The sequence below is a fragment of the Mirounga leonina genome, unplaced genomic scaffold (genome assembly GCF_011800145.1).
Source record: "Mirounga leonina isolate KUSES-001 unplaced genomic scaffold, KU_Mleo_1.0 Mir_488, whole genome shotgun sequence".
Lineage (NCBI taxonomy): Eukaryota > Metazoa > Chordata > Mammalia > Carnivora > Phocidae > Mirounga > Mirounga leonina.
Window position 1 is genome coordinate 6,455,324 of NW_023270777.1, and position 24,464 is coordinate 6,479,787.

The window sequence follows — 24,464 nt, forward strand, 5'->3', positions numbered from 1 at the left end:
CGCGCCGGCCGGGACCCCCGCTCCCGCCGCTCCCCGGGCGGCCGCCGGCCCCGCTCGCCGCGCCTGATTGGCTGAGCTGTTGTCAGTAGTAAAAAAGTATCGGATGGCAAACTTGGGCCCTTCATAAAGGCGTGGTGGCGATACTCCGCGATCGCTGGCAGCCCATGACATCAGCCGGGCACGCCTGGGATGCCGCCGCTGCCGGCCAGACTCGGCGCAGGAGGAGGGTCCCGCCGGCTCGGAGTCAGTTAGCCCCGCGCAGCGAGGGGGGAGCCGCCAGCTTCCTGGGGACACCGGTTTCGGCCGCTGGCCGCCGCGGTCCTCCTACCCACCGGCGCTCCCGGAGAGTTGGATGCATTGTGGGGTGTTAGCTGCGCTCCGCTGGGCTCCCGGGAGCCCGTTCCTGGCGGAAAACAGGGGGCGTCTGGCCAAGGGACCAGCGGCTCGTTGAGACTCAACATGACACTCCTGGGGTCTGAGCATTCTTTGCTGATTAGGAGCAAATTCAGATCAGGTAGGGCTAAGTCGCTTAGCATTCCGTGTTAACTTTCCTCTTCCGCAGCTCGCAACTCTCCGCTGCTTCCCAACCAGTGTTTCGGAGCCGGCCGTGGCTCCTTCCACCTTGTCCCCCACAAAGCACCTTTCTGAAAGCGAAGGCTTTTATTTGACTTTGGGGGCCGGGGGCGGGGGGCGAGAAACTGTAATGTCTTCCGTTTTCAATGCTTTGAATTGTTGGATGTGATTTTTGTTTGTTTGTGAAAAGGCCAATTCTTTTATATTTTTTTTTTTCCTGTATCTGTGAATAGAAATTTTGGAGGGGTACATCGGAAAGGAAGGACTTTGAAAATGAACAAATAAGGGAGTTCAAGTTGGAGAGCTACATAATATCAGTTGTAACTGCTGAGAAGATGAACCTGATGTTGTGTATTAATAGATACAGGGTCACTTAAAATGTAGCTAATCCAAACAAATGTATTTCCCAAAAAAGTAACTTGGGGGAAGTAAAAATAGCAAATTTAGTGCACACCAAGTATTTAGGATGACATCACTGTAGAGAAAAAAAAAAGTCCAGTGCCACAAATATTTTTTCCCAAACCATCTGATATTTATAAATGGAGAATCTCCCCCCAAATTTCTGTGTCAGTGGCGCATACAGAAACTTCTCAGAGGACGCCGAGTGAAGGTGAGTGGAAGGGAGAGCCGGGAAGTCTAGCGGCTCGCCATGAAGGGTTGGTTTAGGCGCCCATGGAAGGTACCAACGTGTGGGTGTCCACGTTTGGACAGGGAGACACTCGCCCCCTTAAGTTCTTTCTCAACAGCACTGTGTGTAATATCGGTTTTATAAAAGCGGTGACAAACCACTCAACAAATGGCAGAGTTCCTCCTTAGAAGGCGGATTACTTTCTGAGAACTCCTATGTGAACATTCCCCGTAACAGGTGTTCCTAGGATGCTGGCGTCGCTTACGGTGATTCTCCGCAGCTTTGCTAAATGGGACCACTCAGTGTTTCCACTTGGGATTCATGTTTCAAAACGGAGAAGCATGGATGTTGGAAAGTAAGGGTCATCTGGGAGTTCCTTAGGCGCTTCTGGCTTTTAGATGTCTGTGGGGTCCATGGGAGGTTTTCTAAGGCTCCGTACCATTGAAGGGAGATGACCATTCAAGAGCTTATGTGGCCGCGAGCCTCGGGGCCCTGAGGCTCCGGGGTGAGCCTGCCAGGCACTGGGTTCCACAGTGGATTATGTCCTTCCTCTCCTTTCCCTGATGAGGTGCGCTGGTTGGTCTGTTAATCCGCTAGAGACCTTGCCCCGGCTTTGTACTGTGGTCAAAACCGCAAGGCAACACTGCCACCTTTCTGAAGAAGAGAGGATGCAGATTTGTTTTTGCAAGAAACTAAGCTCCTTTCAGATGCACCCTTGCCCTTTGGCGTAGGAGGTAGGGGAGGAGCTGGTTGTAAAAAAATAAAATAAAAATAAAAGAATAGGAGAATTGCAAAACAGACTTAGGGAACTCATCAAGGAAGCCTTCCTTCGGGGAAAGTGCAGAGAGGGAATTCCTAATTCCTGTTTTAGTGGGTTAGTGGAGTTCTGGTGTCTCCCAGGTAGACCCTGGAGCTTTGGAGAATTCCAATTGCCAACTTGCTTTCTTTTTTTTTTTTTTTCTTTTTCTTCCTTTCTTTCTCTTTTCTTTCTTTTCTCTTCTTTCTCTCTCTCTCTCTCTCTCTTTAAAGCTTGGACAGGCTTTGTATCACAGGAAAGGGTAACTTCAGGAAAACATGATATCAATGCAGATACCGGCATGCTTAATCCTCCACCTTTGATAAACAGCCAAACTGGGGTCTGGAAATGGACAAAGTGCTTTGGTCACTGGAGATACAAGGGGTTGATAATCTCCTGAAAGACACGGAAGAAAAAACAAGCAGCATGTGAAACTAAGTAAATGTAATGTTGCAGACCCCGAAGATTATATCCTCCTGGATATAGTTACATAAAGTCCAGCTGCACCAGCTCAGACCTTGGGTCGGCAGCTTGCTAGCAAAGAGGGCCTGCCTCTTCCTAAGAGAACATGGTTTATTTTGTGTTTAACAATGGATAGGAGAGCCTCTTCTCTGTTTTGATTTCTGCTCCATTTGCTTTTTTTCTTCTTGCTTTCATGAGCTACTCCTAATGTAAATTCATAAAACTCCCTCTCACTGCCGGTGTTTGCTTTGCTGGTAGACCCTGGTGTTGTCTAATTAAAATTATTTCAAAAACTAAATGTAGGGGCACCTGAGTGGCTCAGTCAGTTAAGCAACCGCCTTCGGCTCAGGTCATGATCCCGGGGTCCTGGGATCCAGCCCCACATCGGGCTCCCTGCTCTGCGGGAAGCCTGCTTCTCCCTCTCCCGCTCCCCCTGCTTGTGTTCCCTCTCTCGCTGTCTCTCTCTCTGTCAAATAAATAAAATCTTTAAAAATAAATAAATGCAACTAAATTGTTCTCTGATCACAGCAAGACATCCCATGTTTGTGGGGCTTTTTTATAAATGAGCAGATGCCAACTGGCTTTCTGTAAACTGTTCGCGTGACCTTGTTATTAAGGACAAAAGCATGCTAGAGGAGCAGTAAACGAGGACATTTTACATGTATTAACATATTTAATGATATAAACTCCTCTTATTTGAGAGGCTGTGGGGTTTCATGGTTGAGTGCGTGACTCTGGAGCCAAACTAGCTGGGTGTTTTGCAGGCGCTTCTACTTTCCAGCTGTATAACCTTGACCTTAGATAAGTGTCATAATTCTCTCTGCCGCAATTTGTTTCATCTGAATAATGGTGATTATATGGTGGTTGCAAGGATTAAATGTGATAATACAAGCAGAGCATTTTAAAAATGCCTGGTACGTAAGCCCTCGAAAAATACTGTTAGGACAGAGCATGATCCCGGGTTGGTCACTTCCTCTCTCTGAGTCTCGGTTACTTAACCTGTAAATGTCAGGTTTGGACTAGGTGATTTCGCAGACCCTTTCATAATGTTTTATGGTTTTATGAAGACGCACAAAGACGGGGAACGAACAAAATTGTGATGGGGCTGTGTAGCTGTTGGACATAAATGGTAGAGAGTTTATAGAAATGCAGTAAGTAATATTACTTTTAGACTGATCACTTTTTTTACTTTCTAAAAAATTCTCACTTGTTTTGTCAATATCTAATTGGTATCACTGTCACCAGTTTCTGGTCAATACCATAATCCTTGTGTCAACAAAATGCAGATTCCGATGTATGGGCATATACACACATGCACACACACACCAGGCACAAAGCATCAAAAGGAGAGAGAGACGTCCATTCATGGATTTCCCTTCAAGAGAACTGCTTTATTTCTTTTGCTTTTTGTCTCCTCTTCTGACTCAAACGGTCCACGCAAAGGCAAACTCTGGTATCCACCATGACCTTGCCTCCTTCCCTCACAAATTTAGGGCTGTCAGATTTAATAAAAAGACAGGATGCCCAGTTGAATTTGAATTTCAGATAAACAATGAATAATTTTTTTAGCATGTTGCTAAAATTAGGGACATACTGTTATCTGAAAATCCAAATTGAACTAGCCGCTCTGTATTTTCTCTGGCAACCCTACCTTCAGCCTAAGCAGCCTTTGACCAATACTCTCTGCTGGCCCCTCCCGTATCCCATCAAGCTCTCGAGAGTCTGGGTGCCCAAAGACGCCTCAAAATGCAAAACTCGCATTTTAGGCATGAAAGAGGAGACTCAGAATGAGAAGGGGGTGCCAGGAACATGAATGCTGGGTCACCTGGGGTAGAAGCCAGCAGAGGAAGAACATGGGAGCTTCTCTTTGGGCTTCCTGGGGGGAGGGGCAGCTCAGCAGACAGGCTGGTGCTCAGGTGTAGGGACTCCCAGACTTGGGGTCACCGCCAAAAGAAACCAAGACACGTGCAAAGTAGGCACTGGACAGGCAGGGGCTGACTGTGTTTGGTTGAATCTGCAATTGCTTCCAGCCCTAGGATTTGATATTTTTTTTCCATGTGCATGGCCTTGAGTATTTTTGTAACATTTGAAAACGAGAAGCTTCATAAAACCATTACCGTGACATTTTCAGACTGTTGCGTTCTCAGGGATCTGGACATACAGTAGGTGTTCAATGCATATTTCTTGAATGGATAAATGAATCACACCTGTCGTCTTCATAATTAGCGCGATATTCTGAGATAATTGTTCGTGTGAGCATGCGTTGCTTCAGCATTTCATTGAAGACCACTTTTTCATGTGAAGCCTCCTTGAGCGCAAATATCTTAACCGCTCCTCAATTCCACCTTGCTGTTGAAATGACTGGGAGATTATTTTTAAAATTTGGGAAAACTTGCTCTATCAGGATCTTTCAGGAATTTCTCCTGGATGCAAGCAGAATAGAAGGAAGAGAAGGGCTAATTTTCACTCTGGGTATCTGTACAAACTGTTCCTAGCTGAACTGACTCTTTGCCACTAATTCCTCTCTCAGCAACAGTGTATCCACTTCCTGTAGCAAATTGCCACAAAGTTAGTGGCTTGAAATAGCCCAAATTTATCATCTTCTAGTTACCGAGGTCAGAAGCCTGAGAAGGGTCTCACTGAGCTAAAATCCAGGTGTTAGCAGGGCTGTGTTCCTTTTGGGGACTCTACAGAATCTGTTTTCTTGACTTTTAGATTCTAGAGGCACCTGTGTCCCTTGGTTCCTGGTCCCTTCTGCCATCGACAAGGGCAACAATGTAGCAATTTCAAATCTCTCTCTCACTTGGACATGTAAGACTCTTGTGATTCCATTGGGCTCATTCAGGATAACCTCCCTATTTTTTTTGTAATATTTTATTGATTTATCTGACAGAGACACAGCAAGAGAGGGAACACAAGCAGGGGGAGTGGGAGAGGGAGAAGCAGGGTTCCTGCCGAGCAGGGAGCCTGATGCGGGGCTCGATCCCAGGACCCTGACCTGAGCTGAAGGCAGCCGCTTAACTGACTGAGCCACCCAGGTGCCCCAATAATCTCCCTATTTTAAGGTCAGCTGATTAGCAACTTGAATTCCATCCACAGCCTTGGATAGAATAATAAGACACAGGGCACGGGGGATATCATGGCTGCGGATGGAAAGAGAAAGAAAGAGGAGAGAGTTAGGGGTGGGGAAGGGTGAGCTCTCTGGTTCTCTTGTTCACAGGGGCACTAATCCCTTCAGGGGGGCCCCACCCTCATGACCTCATCTCTAAACCTAATCTTTCCCGAAGGAAATGCCATCCCATTGGGGTGTAGGGCTTCAACATATGAATTTGGAGAGGGAGGGTCAAGACACAATTCAGTCCATAGGACCATGTGAAGTAACATATTCTTAGGTCCCAGGGATTAGGATGTGGACATCTGGGGGGAGGGCACGTTATTCTGCTTATGATCCCACCTTCTAATATGGCATTCCCATCTTCCTTACCTCCACCATCCCTCTATCCTGCAGACTTTGTTCTGCAGAACTTCTCCCTTAATATGGATTACGTGGCCACAATCCCAGTGTTTTCTCCACAGTGGTCCACAGAAGACTGATTCCACAGGACCTTAACATTTTTAACAAGAGGGAGGCAGAGTGTGCTGAAAAATTACAATGGATCTTTAACTGCAGGATTTCTGGAAGACCTTACTAGTTCTGATGTATATTGTGAACTTTTGTTTTAAGATTTTTTTTTAAATTTATTTTTGAGAGAGCGCATGAGCAGGGGGAGGGGGACCGGAGGGGGAAGGGCAAGGAGAGGGGCAGAAGGAGAAGCAGACTCCCACTGAGCAAGGAGCCCAATGAGGGACTCGATCCCAGGATGCTGGGATCATGACCTCAGCCGAAGGCAGACACTTAACTGACTGAGCCACCCAGGCACCGTATATTGTGAACTTTTAAAAAGTAGTGATTCTCAAACGTGTTTCACCTTTATTCACATAGCATCCCATGGGGCAGGTTTAGCTGGATAAACACATTGTGGAAAATTCTGCTCTGAACAGAGAAGCTCACAGTTGGCAACAGTGAATTCTTTAATGGGGTGAATTTCTGTAGGTGGGTTATTGGCAGGCCCTCCCCCCCAGCCACCCACCCAGGTAAGCACTCTGATGGTTTTCCTTCCTGGCTGCTTACTTAGATGTCGACTCACCCTTTCAAGCCTTGGATCTCTGTTATTAATTGGTATCAGGCATCCTTGCCCCTCCACTCCCACCCCAGGGATAATCTTTGTAGGATTGTAACCCTGTCCTCAAGAAGCTCACAGGCAACCTGGAAAATGCTGTGTATGAGTTACATATTCATTCATTCATTCATTCAACAGCTATGTCTTCCATGTTTCCCTTGCAGTGGATGTTACGAGAAGCTGGGGGCTGGGTATACAGTTGGGGAGCAGGGAAGAAACATTCCCCACCCTCACATGGAATCTTAGAGCTGACCTTCCATTACTCTGTGCATGGTTCCAGCAAACTGTGCCTCTAGAAGTCCACATGAGAACACAATTGACAGGACCTTAAAAGATGAGTGCATTTTCATTCCTAAATGGGAATTTAAAATCTTTTTTTTAAAAGCCAAAGGAACATTTGGGGTCTGGCTCAGGCCACCTGCTTGAGACCATTGCTGTTCCCTCCCGTCCCAGCTGTGTGAGATGGAGTCGCATACTGGGCGGCCATCCCTCACCATCTTCATTACTGGGGCAAGAGCCCTGACCACCCACCTGGCTTCTTTGTATCCATAGCTCTTCTCATTCATCAGGTATATTAAACATTTGACTTGGTTACTTGTTTGTTATTTGTCATCCATAGAGACCAGGATTTTTGTTAGTTTGTTTCACTGCTTACTTCCCCAGCATGTAGAACTCTGGCGTAAAGAGGGCACCATTAAATATGTATTGGAGATGCATTTTATCCTTCCCCCAAAGACTACTCAAAAGCAATAGAAGTAAACAGTCTGGGTTGTTTTGTTTTGTTTGTTTGTTTTAAGATTTTATTTGAGAGTGAGAGAGAGCACGAGCTGGGGGTGAGGGGCAGAGGGAGCGAGAGAAGCAGACTCCCTGCTAAGCAGGGAGCAAGACTTTAGGCTCGATCCCAGGATCATGACCTGAGCTGAAGGCAGATGCTTAACTGCCTGAGCCACCCAGGTGCCCCAGCAATCTATGTTTTTATATATTTTTAGACATAGGTATTGTGTATTAAAACTAGAACAGCAAGGGGAGGAGAGAGTATAAATACAAAATTCAGAAAAGTAGTTCTTCTGGAGCAGGGCAGGCTAGGTGAGGAGGAAGGGTGTAGTCTAAGCTAAGGAAACAGTTGGTGGTGGAGTTCTTAGGTTAGGCAGTGGGTGCCTGCATGTTTATTATTAAGCAAATTAATTAAACAGTGTTCATTCAGGGCTCAATGATCCTATGTGGCGATGTAACATGAGTCAAGGATTATAATTAGTCCAATTTAGTGTGCCCAGGGTCTTTTAAAAAAATTAAGTTTTTCCAGACCAGAAAGAGTAGCATTCATCTTTTCTTTGCTATAGTATGTGGCGGGCACAGTCAGGAAGACTTGATTAAGTTGGATTGAACCAGATTGGATGGATTCTAATCTAGTTGAATTAAATTGGAGAGAAATGGAAATGCATGGCCAGACTAGCAGCGCTCAGCCCCAGGGTTTGACTTTTATATACTTCGGGGAAGCCACACCTGAAAAGAAGATGCTAGAGCATGAAGTGGTTTTTTCATTGCCTCTATTTCCCTGTTAATATAGCAAGAACTCACTGGCCATCTAGCAGATGGTGACCAGCTAGCTTGCATCTCTGCCCAGATCCGGAAGGAGGAACCAGCAGGTGCATTTCACAGGGGTCTGCCTTCCTAGGCCCACTCATGCTCTCCTGTGGGCAGGGGCAGGAGGGGGCGGGGGGAGGGGAGTCCCATCACATCTCCTCCGATTCCATGACCTTGGGATAGGAATCAGCCCTGCTCCCTGGGCCTTTGTTTCCATACAGATAAAATTATTCATTGCCATTTGTGAGGGAAAGACCTCTGCAGAATTACTGATGCTTTCTTGTACAGAAAGAAGTCCCTGTCCCCATAGGGGAAGGGATAACGTGACCTGGTGACATGTGAATTGCATAAGAGACAAACGTGGGGGGAGTGAAAAGCTTTTGATGGATAAATAGGATTAAAAAAATCCCCAAAAGCTCTTAGCCAAGTAATTGTTTTGCAGCCTTCCTGTTTCAGTGCTTAGATGTTCAAATTTCTAAGCAGGTAGCATTTGTTTGTTTTTAATGTGTAATTTGCACTAACTTCTATTCTGATGTCCTGCAGAATAACTAGTAAGTCAAATGTCACATAACCAGTTTCATATCTTATTCCCAGGTAAGATATGAGGGTCTCCAAATGCTGTGCAAATGTCATTTATTCCCAGAAATTTAGAACAAATAAGGCTGATTCCTGACTTTATTTATTTATTTACTTACTTATTTACTTACTTACTTATTTATTTAGCCAGGCCCAACAGAGTGCCCTTGGGAGCCACCGAAAGAATAATAATTTCTGTCTTTTCTCCTGTTGGTTGACGGAAGATAAGTTTGTCCATTTCCCCATAGACGCTATTGGAGTGCGTAGTCCTCTTATCATTTCAGTCGCTCCAGTTGAGGTTTGCTGTATCCAGCCCCCTTAGATTAGCCACCTTAGATTTAAAGAAACAGTAATGCTAGAAGCAGAGATACTGATTTACACTACTGTAACATTGTAAAGTGTATATAATGGCTTTGCTCATGCATAGCAACTTAGCCATCGCTCGGTCTGTGTAGCAATGAAGAGTGGATCCATAACCTTTCAGATACTTAGGATGTCTTGCCTACTGCCCCTTGCTGACACCCCAATTTGATCTACCACCTAAGTAAGTCTTCTGCCCTCAATCTGCATCTCGTTCTTTCTGCCCCTTAAGCCCCTTCTAAGCCCCTTCGCAGCCCCTTAAGTAAAAAGTCATCAATTCTTTCTTAGGAAACAAAGTCAGGTAGCCCCAGGGAATGTCCTCCTTTCAAAGATGAGGAGAAATGACTGGGATATCACCCATAGCTTTCTGCCTTTCCTATTTCTGGAAATACTCTTCCTCCCGGAAGTCATTCGACTTTGTGCTCCTCGGGACTGGAGGACTGGTGGGGCTGGTTTCTCCGTCTGAGGTCAAGTTCCATGTGGAACTTTTTTGGTACTCAAGCTCTAGATGGGGCGAGAAGGCTCCAAAACAGGCCAAATCCAGAAAATACTATACAACATTAATTGAACAGTAATCTCCTGGATACTTTAAAAGTTTTTACTATTTTGTGTTTCCTTCCTTTCCTTGTCCAGACGCGTAAAGATTTTTACAAAGTTACAGCCAGAGTGCATAGAGAAGTTTATACTCAGTGTTTTTATCAGCGAGCATAGTATCATAAGCTGTTTTTCGAGCTGCTGGTAGTTACACATTCTTGTCTTGAAGACTTTATCAAAGTCCATCGAGTGAGTATATAGTAATTTGTTAAACCTTTTCCACTTGAGTTGGAAAATGATCCAGTTATAATTTTTATATTATAAATAACATCACTATGAAAATCTTAATGCACATAGCCTTTTTAGTTCTCTAGGGTTGTCTTACAGGATACTCACCATTTAGAGTAAATATCCAAGCGTGGGACTAATGGTTATGAATCTTTATGATGCACTTTGGTAGCTAGTATTTCTGGAGCGCCTACAATGTACCAAGCTTAACCCGAGTCCAATTTCCATATGGCAGTGAATGCTTGCCCCTGTAATTGAACAAGCTCGGAGTCATCTTGGGTACTTATTCAGTGGTGACTAGTGTTCAGTAAGCTTTTCACACCTTTTCAGTCAAGAATAAAAAGGAAAAGGAGACACAATCACCTGATACCTTTGGAAACTTCTGTGTGATCTGCTCTTTGGGGACCACCTGTTACCAGATAGGACTGACACCTCATCAAAGGAGAAGCAAAGAGGACTAGGAGTTAATGAGAACCTGTTATCTGTGGCAGTGTTATGATCTCATTTAATCCTTACAGAATGCTCTGGGACACCTGTGATTATCCCCATTCTATAGACAAAGAAGCTGAGGCTCAAAGCAACTTGGTCAGAGCCCGTAACCAATAACTGATGGAGGCCACATCTGACCCTGTTGGTTCCACTGTGTGAGAATGATCATTGCTGTTACAGCCTAAACGCTCACTCCTCCCAACCCCCAGCCCTACCGTCCAGCCTTCCCCCGTTCCAACATACATGCCCACTTGGCCAGGTGGATTTAATATGCTTCATTCTGGATGACAACTCCAGGCATACACCCAATTACCATTCTTGTGCTTGATTTCCTAAATAGTGATTTATGAAGAGACTTGTGTCTAGCACAAGTTAATCTATAAATTATACATGCCACCCTCCCGGAATTTTAGGACTTCTAATGAAAGCTGACTATTTAGATCTCAGTTTGAGAACAAAAATTTGAGAAGTTTTTGAAAACCAACAACAAAAAGAGTAGGCTTGCCCCAAGACACTAAACATAGCTATAAAAGAAATATCTAGTACCAGAGAGTAGAATGGTGGTTGCCAGGGGCTGGAGGGTGGGAGAAATAGGGAGGCTGGTAACATTCAGTTATAAGATGAAAAAGGTCTATGGATTTAATGTATAACATGGCGACTGTAGTTGATAACACTGTGTGTATAATTGAAATTTGCTAAGAGCCCAGAACTTCAGTGTTGTCACCAAAGAAACAAAGGTAAATATCTGAGATGAGAGCCCTGTTAATTAACTCAGTGGTGGGTATGCACAGCAAACCATCATGTCATGCACTCTTATCTTACAATTTTGTCCATTATACCCCAATAAAGCTGAAAAAAAAGAGATACCTATGTAGTAATCAGTATTAGGAGTAAAACATATTATCAGTGGATCAGAGTTGTGTGTGTGTGTGTGTGTACATATACTCATCCACATGTTTATCTGTATGATTTTAATCTCTAATTATTAAACTCTAATAATAATGGCTATTCAAATTAGCAATAAAATATGTGATGAAAGTGTGTTGGGAAAATTGACTTCCTTTTGGAAGTAAATGAATTCAACTATTTTATAATGAGTCTTTAAAAAAATCCATATGGATTAAAAAGCTAAAGAAATCTATAAGGGGTGCCTGGGTGGCTCAGTCGGTTAAGCATCTGCCTTCGGCTCAGGTCATGATCCCGGGGTCATGGGATCGCGTCCCGCATCAGGCTCCTTGCTCAGTGGGGAGCCTGCTTCTCCCTCTCCTCCCCACTTGTGCTCTCACTATTTCTGTCTCTCTCTCTCTCAAATAAATAAAATCTAAAAAAAAAAATCTATAAAATATTAGTAGAAAACAGAATCGTTTTATAGTCTTGGAGTAAGACACGCCTTCCCAAGCATATTACCAAAGCCAGAGGAGAAATAAAAATTGAGGTATTGGGCCACTTAAAAAGTTTAAAATGCTACATGGAAAAAAAAAATCAGCAAAAGAAATTTAAAAATCAAACAGTAGACTGAAAGAAAACACTTGAAATGTGTATTCAGACAAAGTTGTTAAAAGGACTTGTATAAACAAAAGTCCACAACCTAGGGGCGCCTGAGTGGCTCAGTCCTGGGATCAAGCCCCACATCGGGCTCCCTGCTCGGCGGGAAGCCTGCTTCTCCCTTTCACACTCCCCCTGCTTGTGTTCCCTCTCCTGCTGTGTCTCTCTCTGTCAAATAAATAAATAAAATCTTTAAAAAAAAAAAAAAAAACCACAACCTAAAGAGCAGGATAATTCAAAGGAAAAAAATCGTCAATAAGCACATACAATATATTCAACTCACTAACATTCGAGAACATGCAGATTGAAAGCATTTTTTTCAACTATCAGATTTGTAAAAAATGCCAAATATTGATAACATCAAGTATCTTCCAAGCGTGGAGAAAACAGACACCTAATCCCCTTAGTTAAGCCTCAAGGGATAGAGTTTGACAGTTTCTATTGAATTTTAAATGAGCTCACTATCAACCAAGGTACATTAAGGCATCTGATTGAAAGAAACGCTTGTATGTACAGGGATTTTCAGGACATCACAATTTATAATGCCAAAAAGGATGGAAACAGCATAAACCTCCATCAGTGGGGGTATGGTTAATTATGCTACACTCATGGAATATGATAAAATGCAGTGCAAAACAAAAAAGAGATAAAATTCTATATGAACTGACATGGAAAGATCTCCAAGACATACACTTAGTTTAAAAAAAAAAAAATGAAACAATCAGGCAGCATATTTGCATTTTTATTTTTAAAGATAGGTATAAGTACACAGAAAAAAATCTTCAAGAACATAAGTCAGACTGTTCACAGTGATACCCAGGGGTGGGAGGAAGGAAGATCTGATCTTTTTAAATATATGTATATTATTATATATACATATATTATGTATATTATTATTATATATATATACTTATATATATAATTGTGATATATATACACACATACACATGCATATATACACATATATATATAAAATATATGATCTTTTTAAATGTATATATTAAATATATACACACACACATACACCATTTGAATCTTTTAAAACAAGAATGTATTGGTATCTATGAAATTAAGTTTTTTATGTTTTTTTAAGATTTTATGTATTTATTTGAAAGAGAGCAGGAGAGAGAGTGAGCGGGGCGGGGGGAGCAGAGGGGTAGGGAGAAGCCAGCTCCCCACTGAGCAGGGAGCCCAACTCAGGACCCTGAGATCATGACGTTTAACCAACTGAGCCACCCAGGTGCCCTGAGAAATTTTTAAATATGCCAATGTTTAAAGAGAAATTGTCAACATCATCACAGTAGTAGAAAAGAGCACATTTCTATAAACCGAATCAAATAGACAAAAACTCAAGTTGGGATTTGTAGGATATGAACACTAAAGTTAAACTGGCTATGTATTTTAAACCTCTGACATGCCCTAGAATATTAGAAGACAATTTTAAATTTATTTATTTTTTTATTTTTTAAGATTTTATTTATTTATTTGTCAGAGAGAGAGACAGAACACAAGCAGGGGGAGAGGCAGGCAGAGGGAGAAGCAGGCTCCCTGCTGAGCAAGGAGCCCGATGTGGGACTCGATCCCAGGACCCTGCGATCATGACCTGAGCCAAAGGCAGCCGCTTAACCGACTGAGCCACCCAGGTGTCCTGACAATTTTAAATTTAGTGCCCATCCCCAACACAGCACACACTGAAATGTCAATAAATTTAAAATATCAAACTCATTTCTTGACCATAGGCAGTTTTGAAAGAAAATGCTTTGAAAAGTTGAAGTATTTTAAGCTCCACAAGTTAGGAATCAAAACACACCACAAACATACCCAAAGTGTTGAAGCGTATGCATAGAAAAAAAGCCTAGAAAGACCCATCCCCCAAGTGATTATCTCTGAGTGGTAAGATTCGGAGTAATGTTTAATTTTTCTTATATTCTTTCTTATATTCCCATATTCTTTATTTTGATTATTCAGTGTCTCCTAGATCTGCTATAATAATCAGGAATGATGTTGGCAATAAATCAACTAGCAGTGAGCATTGTTTGTTTATTTAAGTCCAGGAGTAGTGAGGATTAGAGAGACCTTATCTGAGGAACTAGATCAGGAGGGAGCTGAGCACCTGGGAGGTTTAAGTTCTTAATAAATTCCCACCAATCCTAAAGCATGTTCACATTCAAACTATAACCTAGGGTTATATAGTTATATAGTTGTATAGTTATATAGACTATAGTTATTATAGTCTATAATCTGGGTGGCTCAGTTGGTTAAACGTCTGCCTCCAGCTCAGGTCATGATCTCAGGGTCTTGCAATCGAGTCCCACGTTGGGCTCTCCCTGATCAGTGGGGAGTCTGCTTCTCTCCTCCTCCCCCGCTCATGCTTGCTCTCTCTTTTTCTCTCTCAAATAAATAAATAAAAATCTCAAAAAAAGAAAAGAAAAGAAAAGAAAAACCTGTAAACTAAAAACCTCGCTCCTCTGTGATGACTGAAAACCCATGGCCCCTCATGGGCTCTACGCTTCCTGGTTGTAGGAAGTTGAGCCTGTGCCTTTAAGTTCTCAAACCTCCACTTCTGCCTTGGTAGAGGGGGCAACAAAGATGCCTTCCCCATGGGGATTCTGTGAGGCTTTAGTGGAAAAGCGTAGACGTGTTTGACACAGTTCAGGGATGTGCTCATGTGTGCGATAAATTGTAGCAGTTTTATCCACAGATGAATATCAATTCTATATTAATTGTTAGATCAACATTCGTCTAACTATGATAGGGTGTGTTAATTTACGATACTTTTAAATCATTTCGTTGTTATTCTAAAACACATTGTTTCTAAATTAACACCTGCCATCTTCTTGTGGCTCTCTCTTAAGATGTGCTACTGTTCTCATTTCTTTGTTACCTCAGGCTGTGTTTAAGAGTAGTGAAGGTCGTTATTACCATTATAGAATTTACACTGCAGTCTATAAAGTGCTCTGTATATGTATTATCATTTACTCTTTGTCTTTCAAGAAAATTCTTATGGAAGTCTTTCTTGTCATTTTCAACTCCAGACAGGGGTGGTTATTGTCCAGATTAGGTCTTTAGGGCTTTTTGAAGAGAGCCCTGGGACCCTGCAAGGTTACCACTGGCCGTAAGGATTAGCAAAGGCTCATGGCTGTTTTTCAGGCACTACTGAGAACCCAGATCCTATGCTCTTATAATCGAAAATACCGTTCCGTCTAAAAATAAAACCTAGAGGAAGAGCTCTCTCCAGAGGGAGCAAAATTTGAGGCTCACAGAGCTAGTGGAACAGTCTGATTTATATACCATAGACTGTATTATATAGTGTATGTTACATTATATACATATAATATATTTTATGGTGCATTAACTCTTCCCCCCCCCCCCCAAAAAAATCCTATCAGTCCATATGCTTTTATTTTCAAACCAACTCTGGGAGATTGCAAAGCTGGTTGTACAGATGAGGAGACATTTGTCCAAAGTCACCCCATAGATTTAGAACCAGAACTTTCATCTCTGGTCCCCCAGAAACAAGTTCACCACATGATCCCGCTGAGGAATGTGCTGGAAGGAGAAGCATGGTGTTAAGATAGGCAGGTGCCTGGCACTGAAACCAGTGGCTCTCTCCACAAAATGTTCCCCCTGCCTGAAGCTTTCTTCATACAGAACAGCCACCTGCACTGGATTCGGATTGGAAGGGCTTTAGATCAGGAGAGGGGAAGATTCGGCAAGCCGAGCACACGATTGGCTGGGAGTCAAGAACAGGATGAGGCCTGGGGTTTGCAGAGGAACCTCTGACTCAGTGGAATGCCAACCTCTGCAGAAGGTTCTGGTCTTAACACATAGATTGGAGCCTGACACCGTGGAATGTCCCAGGCACAGAAAATGTTCTAAGTGTTATGTTTGGTTACGTCAAAATCTTGTGTCTAACAGCAGGGCTAAGATTACTTTCTAACATTAAAAAAAAGAATGTAACGTATCTACATTTATTATTTTTCCAAACTTGGGAGGTACTGGTACAGTTTATTAATGAAAGACGTAAAGCATACAACATACATGGGTATATAACACGTATATACTAGCATATCTTCATATATATACTTACATATACCACTCTTAATATGTAGCAGTTTATATATATAATAGTGTGAGTGTATAAGGTATAGTCTTGTACTGTCTATTGTATACATATATTTAGACTATATATATCATATGAAAGGTCAAAGATTCAGTCTTTGGGGTGTTCTGTCTGCTGCAGAAAAATTGAAAGAGAAACCGGAAACGTTCAACCAAAGGAGAATGTTTAAATCCACTCACAATGGGATAGAGCATGCACATTAAAGAGGGTGCTTCCGGGGCGCCTGGGTGGCTCAGTCGTTGAGCGTCTTCCTTCAGCTCAGGTCATGATCCCGGGGTCCTGGGATCGAGCCCCGCGTCGGGCTCCCTGCTCGGCGGGAAGCCTGCTTCTCGCTCTCCACTCCCCCTGCTTGTGTTCCCTCTCTGGCTGTCTTTCTCTCTGTCAAATTTTTAAAATCTTTAAAAAAAAAAAGATTCTCTTCTTCTTCCTCTGCCCCTCCCCCCACCTCTGCATGTGCTCTCTCTGAATAAATAAATAAATCTTAAAAAAAAAAAAGTGTAGAGGTGCCCAGGTGGCTCAGTCAGTTAGCATCTGTCTTCGGCTCAGGTCATGATCCCAGGGTCCTGGGGTCGAGCCCCTCATCGGGCTCTCTGCTCCGCGGGAAGCCTGCTTCTCCCTCTCTCGCTCCCTCTGCTTGTGTTCCCTCTCTTGCTGTGTCCCTCTCTGTCAAATAAATAAATAAAAATCTTTAAAAAAATAAATAAATAAAAGATGGTGCTTCCGAAGGATCCCTAATGAGGTGGGAAGCTGTCTAGAAGGCAAGAGAGAGGCTTCAGTATTCAACTATCCTACAATCCCAATTCTTGGGAAATTGTAGAATAGGTATTTTATATATGTGTGTGTGCATATATGTGAATCGGAAGAAAGAAGGGCAGATATTGGCAGGTGTACCACGACAAGCATTAAACATGTGCATTACCAAGGATTTTGCTTTCCATCCTGGAACTTCTGTACACTTCCCAAGGTTTTCTCTAACGCACACGCATTTCTTTTGTAATCAGAAGAGCCGTGCATGTTCTAAGTGCTAGCCTAGTACGCCACTGGCATTACTGGGGATCTCAAAATAAAATAGACATTCAGAGACTCTAGCAACGTGGAATGAAAATGTTCCTCTTCATCTGGGGGAGAATTCCTTTTCCTTGCCCTCATAAAACACGCCCTTTGCTCCAAGCCTTACTTTCCCTTTGTTACCAGTTCTCCAGGGAGTCTCTGGACAACTGACCTTGTTAGTATCCCCGTAGTAATTACCACTGCTAAAGGAGTCTTGGTTGGACCGTTGCAATTCCCTGTAATTTGGGTATCACGATACCTTCCTTATGGGTACCTAAAGCAGGAATAATAATACCTTCCTTGTAAAGATGGGAAGCCAAGGTCCGGGAAGTGTTGATCGCCTGTTCCAATTCACGCACATAGAAAAATGGCAGGGCAGGACTCGAACCGGGATCCCCAGGCCTCGGATCTGGGGACCTCTCCCCGTGAGTGGGTGGACACCGGGAGGTGTAAATCAGAGGCCCTTTTCTCAAGGACCTCCCCCGGCAATAGCTTTCAAGGAAAGCAGGTCAAATGGCAAGTTGTTTCTCCCACAGGCCGCTCCTGCCGTCCTGGGAGTGTGCAGGCTGTCTGCTTAATTCACTCGTGGCTTCACGCCATGGAATACATAAACAAGTGGGGAAAGCCTCCGAGAGGAATCTGGATGCCCAAATGGAGCCATTTGTCTTCTGAAATTATTGTTTGAAATTATTGTTTGAAATTGTTTATGTCAGTTGCCGAGTTTCTGTTCTGTGCCTCGGGGACCTGTTTGTGATGGAGGGAAAAATTCCCTGCTGTTGAGCAGGGACGACCCTCGTGGGGCAGCTCTGGGGACAGCATGGCCCTGCTGCTCCCCGGTCCTCCCAGCACGGAGGGGGGGGGTGGGGGAGATCAGCTGCAGCCCCAATAGAGCACCCCCGGAATTATCTGGTGCTCACTGTTGGCTGGGCGCTGCTCTAAGTATGTAGCAGCAGGTGCTAATTTAACCCTCGCAGCAACCTTGTCGGGAGGCAGTTGCCCCGTCCTTACCCCCAAACTCACAGAGGAAGAAATGGAAGCACCCTTCAGGACATTTCTTAAGATTGCACGACTCATAAATGGAACAGGTGGGACTTGGACTCTTGCACCCCCGGCTTCAGAGCCCATATATGTTCAGCTGCTCCCCTGTTCTGCTTCTTGCTGGCACCAAACTGGCCAGAGCTGGCTTGAGCCACCCGATGTTCTCAAACATCCTCCAGGAGAGTGTGCAAACTGTGATTCTGCCCTCTCCATGACATGGTAAGCCCCAAGGCATTCCCACTGGAGGTCCGGCTTCCTCGTCCCTGGGGTGTCTTGAGCCATTGTAATACACAAAGCCTTCAGCTCACAAACCTGGCAGCTTTGTGAGTGACAGAAAATTCCTTTTGAGGCATGAATTAGTCTTCTTCAAATGTTTTGACAAACAGAGTGTGGCGCTTAGGGAAAGAATAGCTTCGCAGTGTTTGTGTGAACAGACATCTTTCTAAAACTCCCTTAAACTGAGCCATGAGGCTTCATCATTGAAATAACTGCATAGCAATGCTGAGTTTGGCTCTTAGAGGGTTTGAATATTCTCCTGTTTTTTACCCTCCGAATGTCTGAGGCTCGAAGCTGGTCTGAATGCATGTCTCTCAGGCTCCTGAAGGGAACCAGAGTCAGAACATCTCTTAGGATGAAGAAGGATTCCATTTATGTGCCTGGTCCCAGGCTCTTGCATGCATGCCTGGGCATCGTGAGGGCTACTGAGGCTGGTCCAGTCCCCCCCAGCCACCCACCCCAGGCTCACCTTCTCCCCACATCCCCAGACCACAAAGGGCTACATCAGTAACCCAGTCATCATTTTTACCTTCTCTTCTCTGGATGCTTCCATCAATAAATGGGTAGACTGTTGGGCCTTTGTCATTCTTGGTCGTTGCGGCCCCTTGGCCATGCATCAGCATGCAGGGCCGTGTTTGGCCAGGGAACAGTTATTATTGGTACCTGGAGTCAGAAGGCAAGGAGCAGAGTGTGCTCAGGCATCAGAACACACAAAAATATGTCCTGGCTCTCCGCCATATTTGGGAAACATGGCCAAGATCGGGGCAGGAACAGCATAGCCAACCTGGCACATCGGGCCATGTTCTCCCGGCTGGACACATCAGTAACAGCCCTGCGTCCTCTTTTTCAGGCAGTTTGATGGCTGTGTACCCCAAGGAAGAATGTGTCAGCCCCATAAGTGACTCAGGCTGCTCACGTGAAGGGTAGCTGTGGCCCAGAGTGGGATACTGCCAGGTGGAAGAAAGGATTTTGTTGGGGGAGCCACCCATGGGGCAAGAAAAGGAGAGTGGTATCTATAATGCATCCCACAACATTGACTTTCTGCCCTAGTAGGGACCCGGAACCTCCAGGAGAAGTCTTGCTTGACCAACCACGGCCAACAGCTTGCCAATGTCCTTTGCCTGACAGTGTCCGTGAAGACAAAAATATCAGAGTCATGCGTTGTACCTAAGGTCAATCCGGCTAAAGTCAAGGACTAAGTCTGGACGTGTACTGCTGCCTTTTCTAAGGGAAGAACCTTCCACTGGCTGTTTTATTGTGTCCAGGGCTTGTGGTCTTTAGGTGACACAGTTCAGAGGGGACCCACCTTAAACAGCCACCCAGGATGCTTGAAGTGACATGTGTCAGCCAGGTTCCGGGCCTGCCAAGGTTCTGCTCTGGGATGTGCATATCGTGGCCACCTTACGAGCTCTCAGTCCACACCCCTAGGAGTTTAAACATGATTTAAAAACAGATCTCAAAATTTTCCTTGGTCGTACCAATAGCATCCACCATCCCTGGATGCTCTTCCTCAACACTCATCAATAGGAAGCCTCTTTGTTGGCAAAAAAAAAAAAAAGATATAGGGTGTCTCGTGGAACTCAGCCATAGGGACGAGGTTGAGACTTGGAGGAAAGTCAGCTGGAACTGGGGACAGGAGCACCTGCAGGCCCTGTCCGTGGCTCCTGTCCACACTGCATTCTTCTCTCTCCATCAGTCAGCTCCACCGTTTTCCCAGTTCACACGGTTGACAATGGCCACCCCCCAAAAGCTCCTGAGTTTGCTCTCTCTCAGTCCAGTTTCCAAAATTCCCAGGGACAAGCCTGATGTGGCTGGGTCGATGCCCATCCTCAGAACAAAAGCTGTGTGATCAGTAAGAGAGGCGACCCAGTGGGAACATCTTAGCTGCATGAGAACCACTTCCATAGCAGATTTTGGAAAGGCATTTCTTGGTAAGAACCCAGTGGAAAACCATTTGGAAGAAAATAAAAGGGGAAGGTATCATTGGCTTCTGGATTGTTCTTTTATTCCTCCCTCAGCCAGTTACTTTACTGTGCATATCTCCCTCTCTCATGAGACGTGCCTAGTCTTCAGGAAATGAAAATTACACCCCCCCACACACACACACACAAAACAAATTCAGAGTTTAACAACTTCATTTATTGATTTGTTTAGGTTTCTCGGGTTAAAGAGCCAGAAAAGCCTCCTCTGATTCCCAAACAACATAGAGCTTCCCTCTCATGGCATGCCCACAGTTGTAATGATTTGCTTAACCTTTTCCTCTTTCCCTTTCCCTAGACTGCAAAATTCATATAAGCAGAGTTTGTGACAGCTTTATTTGCGGCTGGATCTTGAGTGTCTAATACAGTGCCTGGACATAGTGTTAGGTGATCAATAAATATTGAATGAATGAAGTGCATAAATGAATGATGTTAGGGTGTCCACCTGACTGCCAAGTTCGCGGATGAAAGCGTTACCCCCAAAGACTCCTGGTAGCCCTACCTATTTGGCTACCAATAACCATAGTAACACTACTTTAATACTCTGAATCCTTCCTTTCTCTCTCTTCTCTCCACCTTTCCTTAATTTATTATCAAGACAGAGTAATTCTTCTCTGTAATTCACTTGTTTCTCAAATCTTCTCGATTCCTACTACACGCAAGTGGACTTTCTTGCCTTACCATGGATCATGAAGAGTCTTCAAACCAGTCCTGTCTCCCCCATCCGTGTTAGCATGAAATTAGTCATCCTGAAATCTCAATGTTACCATATTGCTCTGCTGTCCAAAGCATGTCCATACCACCACCTTGCACAGGATGAAGTCCAAACACTTCGTCCCAGCACTTAAGGCCCTCTGTCCTTGAATCCCCACCTCTTCTTCAGTTTCATCTCTTACCAGTCCATGATAGGATCTCTTTCCTTGAGCAAGCTGGTATTCTGGGGGACACTAGATAAATTGTGGGGCTCCATGCAAAATGGCAGCATGGCGCCCTCCGCTCAAAAATGATGAAAATGTCAGGCGGTGACAACACTGTGTTAGGCCAAGCACAGGGCCCTGCTGAGCGTGGGAGTCTGGCGGGATAGGTCATATGCTCACTAAGTGAGGCCCTGGTCAGAACGCACCATGTTTATTCCACATTCAAGTTTGTAGGCATGTTCGGAATTCCCTTGGCCAAGAATGCCCTGTATCAACCATCCGTCCCCACATGATTCTCCCTTGAAAATGTAAAGGTCCAGTTCTACCCTTGGTAGCCTTCTGTGAATATTTATTCTTGAATCACTGGTGGCCCCAAGGCTTTATTATCTAACTCAAGTGTGTGTGTCTTCTCTTTCCCCACTAGATTATTCATGCTTTAAATTACTGTGTCTCATCTTCTGGGTCTATGAATGCTTCAGCAAATAGCAAGGAACTGTTAAATACTTTTGGAGAGAACAAATTGGCGGACAGATGCATGAATGCATCATCACCAGGCTGGTCTGGTGATCCTGAAGATTTGTCTAGCTATTCGATTTCACCTTTCTGACCACAGGGTCACATGGGGACCCTGCATTTCTGACTTCTTAGAACCTGTCCTGCCTTGTGGTCTTGCCAGTCCTTCCCTGCACTTCGAACATAACGCTAAGAACTATTACCAGAAATATTGAGCTCATGGGGGAAACTCTAGGGATTAGGAAAAAACTCAGAGGTCTGAGCTTGGAGACATACAAAGACCCTGGTCAAAAATGAAGCCAAAGGTTATAAAATGTGAGCACCCCAAGGAGCCTCTGTGATCATCAGCTCATCTTTCTTGCTTTATGAAGGAAGAAACTAAAGCTTGGAGGTGAAGTGTCTTGACTGAGGTCACATAGTTGTGTAGTGGTAGGAATAGGGCCTGGTCCCCTGGACTCTTGTGAGACTTGGAGGGGACATCACACTGATTTATTACAGCAGACAGGACGTGGGGCGACCTTCTAATCACTACCCCTAGGTATTTTGTATGCAAAGCAGAAGTTGAATACGGATGCAGGTTATTATTTTTTTTTTTTTAAGATTTTATTTATTTGAGAAAGAGAATGAGACAGAGAGAGCACGAGATGGGGGAGGGTCAGAGGGAGAAGCAGGTTCCCCGCCGAGCAGGGAGCCCGATGTGGGACTCGATCCCGGGACTCCAGGATCATGACCTGAGCCGAAGGCAGTCACTTAACCAACTGAGCCACCCAGGCGCCCCCGGATGCAGGTTATTTTTAAAATACAGTTCATTTTGGTTTTCTGTGAATTTCTGGATTTCGGCATCTGTCCTCCGATATCCTTATTTAAAGGATTTACATTTAGACACAGGGCATGTCATATATGCAGAACATGGAAAAAGTATAGAGCGATGAGACAAGCGGCAATCGTGGGGTCTGATGGAATGATTGCTCCTTAGTTACCAAGGGGTGCTGGTTGCTAGGCATGGTCCAGAAGATTCTAATAGTAGCCAGGAGTCCATTGTAAGAAGGCGCTGCAGAGCCACCAGGGCCCACCACCATCTGCTGATGTAAAAGGAGGCTTCCCTCTGTTGCTAAGGGATCTGGGCTTGGTCCTCGGCTGGAACCGGGAACTTCCCTGTGCTCTCAAGCTTTTACCATCCTGCAGGGAAGGTTCAAAGGACCAAGATGGTTTGGGGGCACTGAGGGTTCTCTCAGTGCAGAGGCACCGTAATCCACCCCTCACTCCCTCCTCCTGAATAGAATCACTCCCATCTATTCCTAAGCAATATCTCTTAAGAGGCTTGAGACTTTTTTAGGTGGAAATCATAAAAATAACACTTAATTTGGAAGGGATTTAGGGATGATCCAATCCAATGGTTTTTCAAACTCTGCTCCACGGAGCTCTGACATTTCATGAGAGGTTCTGTTTTTATCGTTTGTCCCTGTGCTATTTTCTTTTTCCTTCCATGTAATATTTTAGTTTAAAAAAGGTTTCTGGTGGGGGGGGGGGTTGTTTGTTTGTTTGTTTTAAGTTTGAGAGCACCTAATTCTCATTTAGTCCATCTCTCCCTTCCTGGGTAAGGAGGCTGGGACCCAAAGAGGTGGATCCCTTCGTGTTAATTACTTTGAAGTAGTGTTGGAAGGAGTCCTTAAGTTCGCTCAGCAAAATTGGGAGGCTTCTTTTCACCTTCCTGCATAGTCAAGGTAGAGCCATTTCTAGACGGACTAGAAACCGTGGCCCATTGGAAGAAGGAGAGGACGATGATTCTGTGGACAGTGAATATATGGTTAGTACAGTGAGTACATGTTTTTTATTTAGCATGCACCATTTTGGGGGTAATTTTCGAATTATTTCACCCCTCCTTAAGACAGTTGACTTGCTAACTATAGAATAAACAGAAGTTATTTTTTGACTTTGATAAAGTTTAAGTACAAATTAATTTAGGATTCAGAAAAAGAATCTCGTTAGAAGACCACGCCTTCTGTTGTTCCTTTACAAAATATGACTGCGCTTAGAGGCTTACAGAGGGGGTAGCAAGCGGACTGCATGGAGACCAAAGGCCAAGCGAGGCCAAGGGGAAATGGCTTAAGAAAAAAATGGAGGATGGGCGCCTGGGTGGCTCAGTTGGTTGGGCGACTGCCTTCGGCTCAGGTCATGATCCTGGAGTCCCTGAATCGAGTCCCGCATTGGGCTCCCTGCTCGGCGGGGAGTCTGCTTCTCCCTCTGACCCTCCTCCCTCTCATGCTCTCTGTCTCTCATTCTCTCTCTCTCAAATAAATAAATAAAATCTTAAAAAAAAAAAAAGAAAAGAAAAAAATGGAGGATAAGGTAGGAACAAACAAACAGTTGAGTGGAAGGCGTGTATTCAAATATGAATAACATAATGGTCTTAAGAAGGCAGCTTATCCACATGGGAGAAGTAACAAGTAAGGATGATGTTCTTAGCAATGATGATTTCTTGAGATGGACCAAATCCAGTGATGATTGGACAA

The 24,464-nt window shown here is 44.2% G+C and overlaps 1 protein-coding gene across 1 annotated transcript in view; it reads left to right on the forward strand.

The window, feature by feature from the left end:
• The first annotated feature begins 205 nt into the window (after positions 1–205).
• Positions 206–24,464, forward strand: part of MYOCD (myocardin) — a 97,544-nt gene continuing 73,285 nt past the window's right edge. The window contains exon 1 of the mRNA XM_034989627.1: positions 206–514. Coding sequence (XP_034845518.1) covers positions 460–514 — 55 coding nt within the window. The 5' untranslated portion in view covers positions 206–459. The remainder of the gene's footprint in view (positions 515–24,464) is intronic.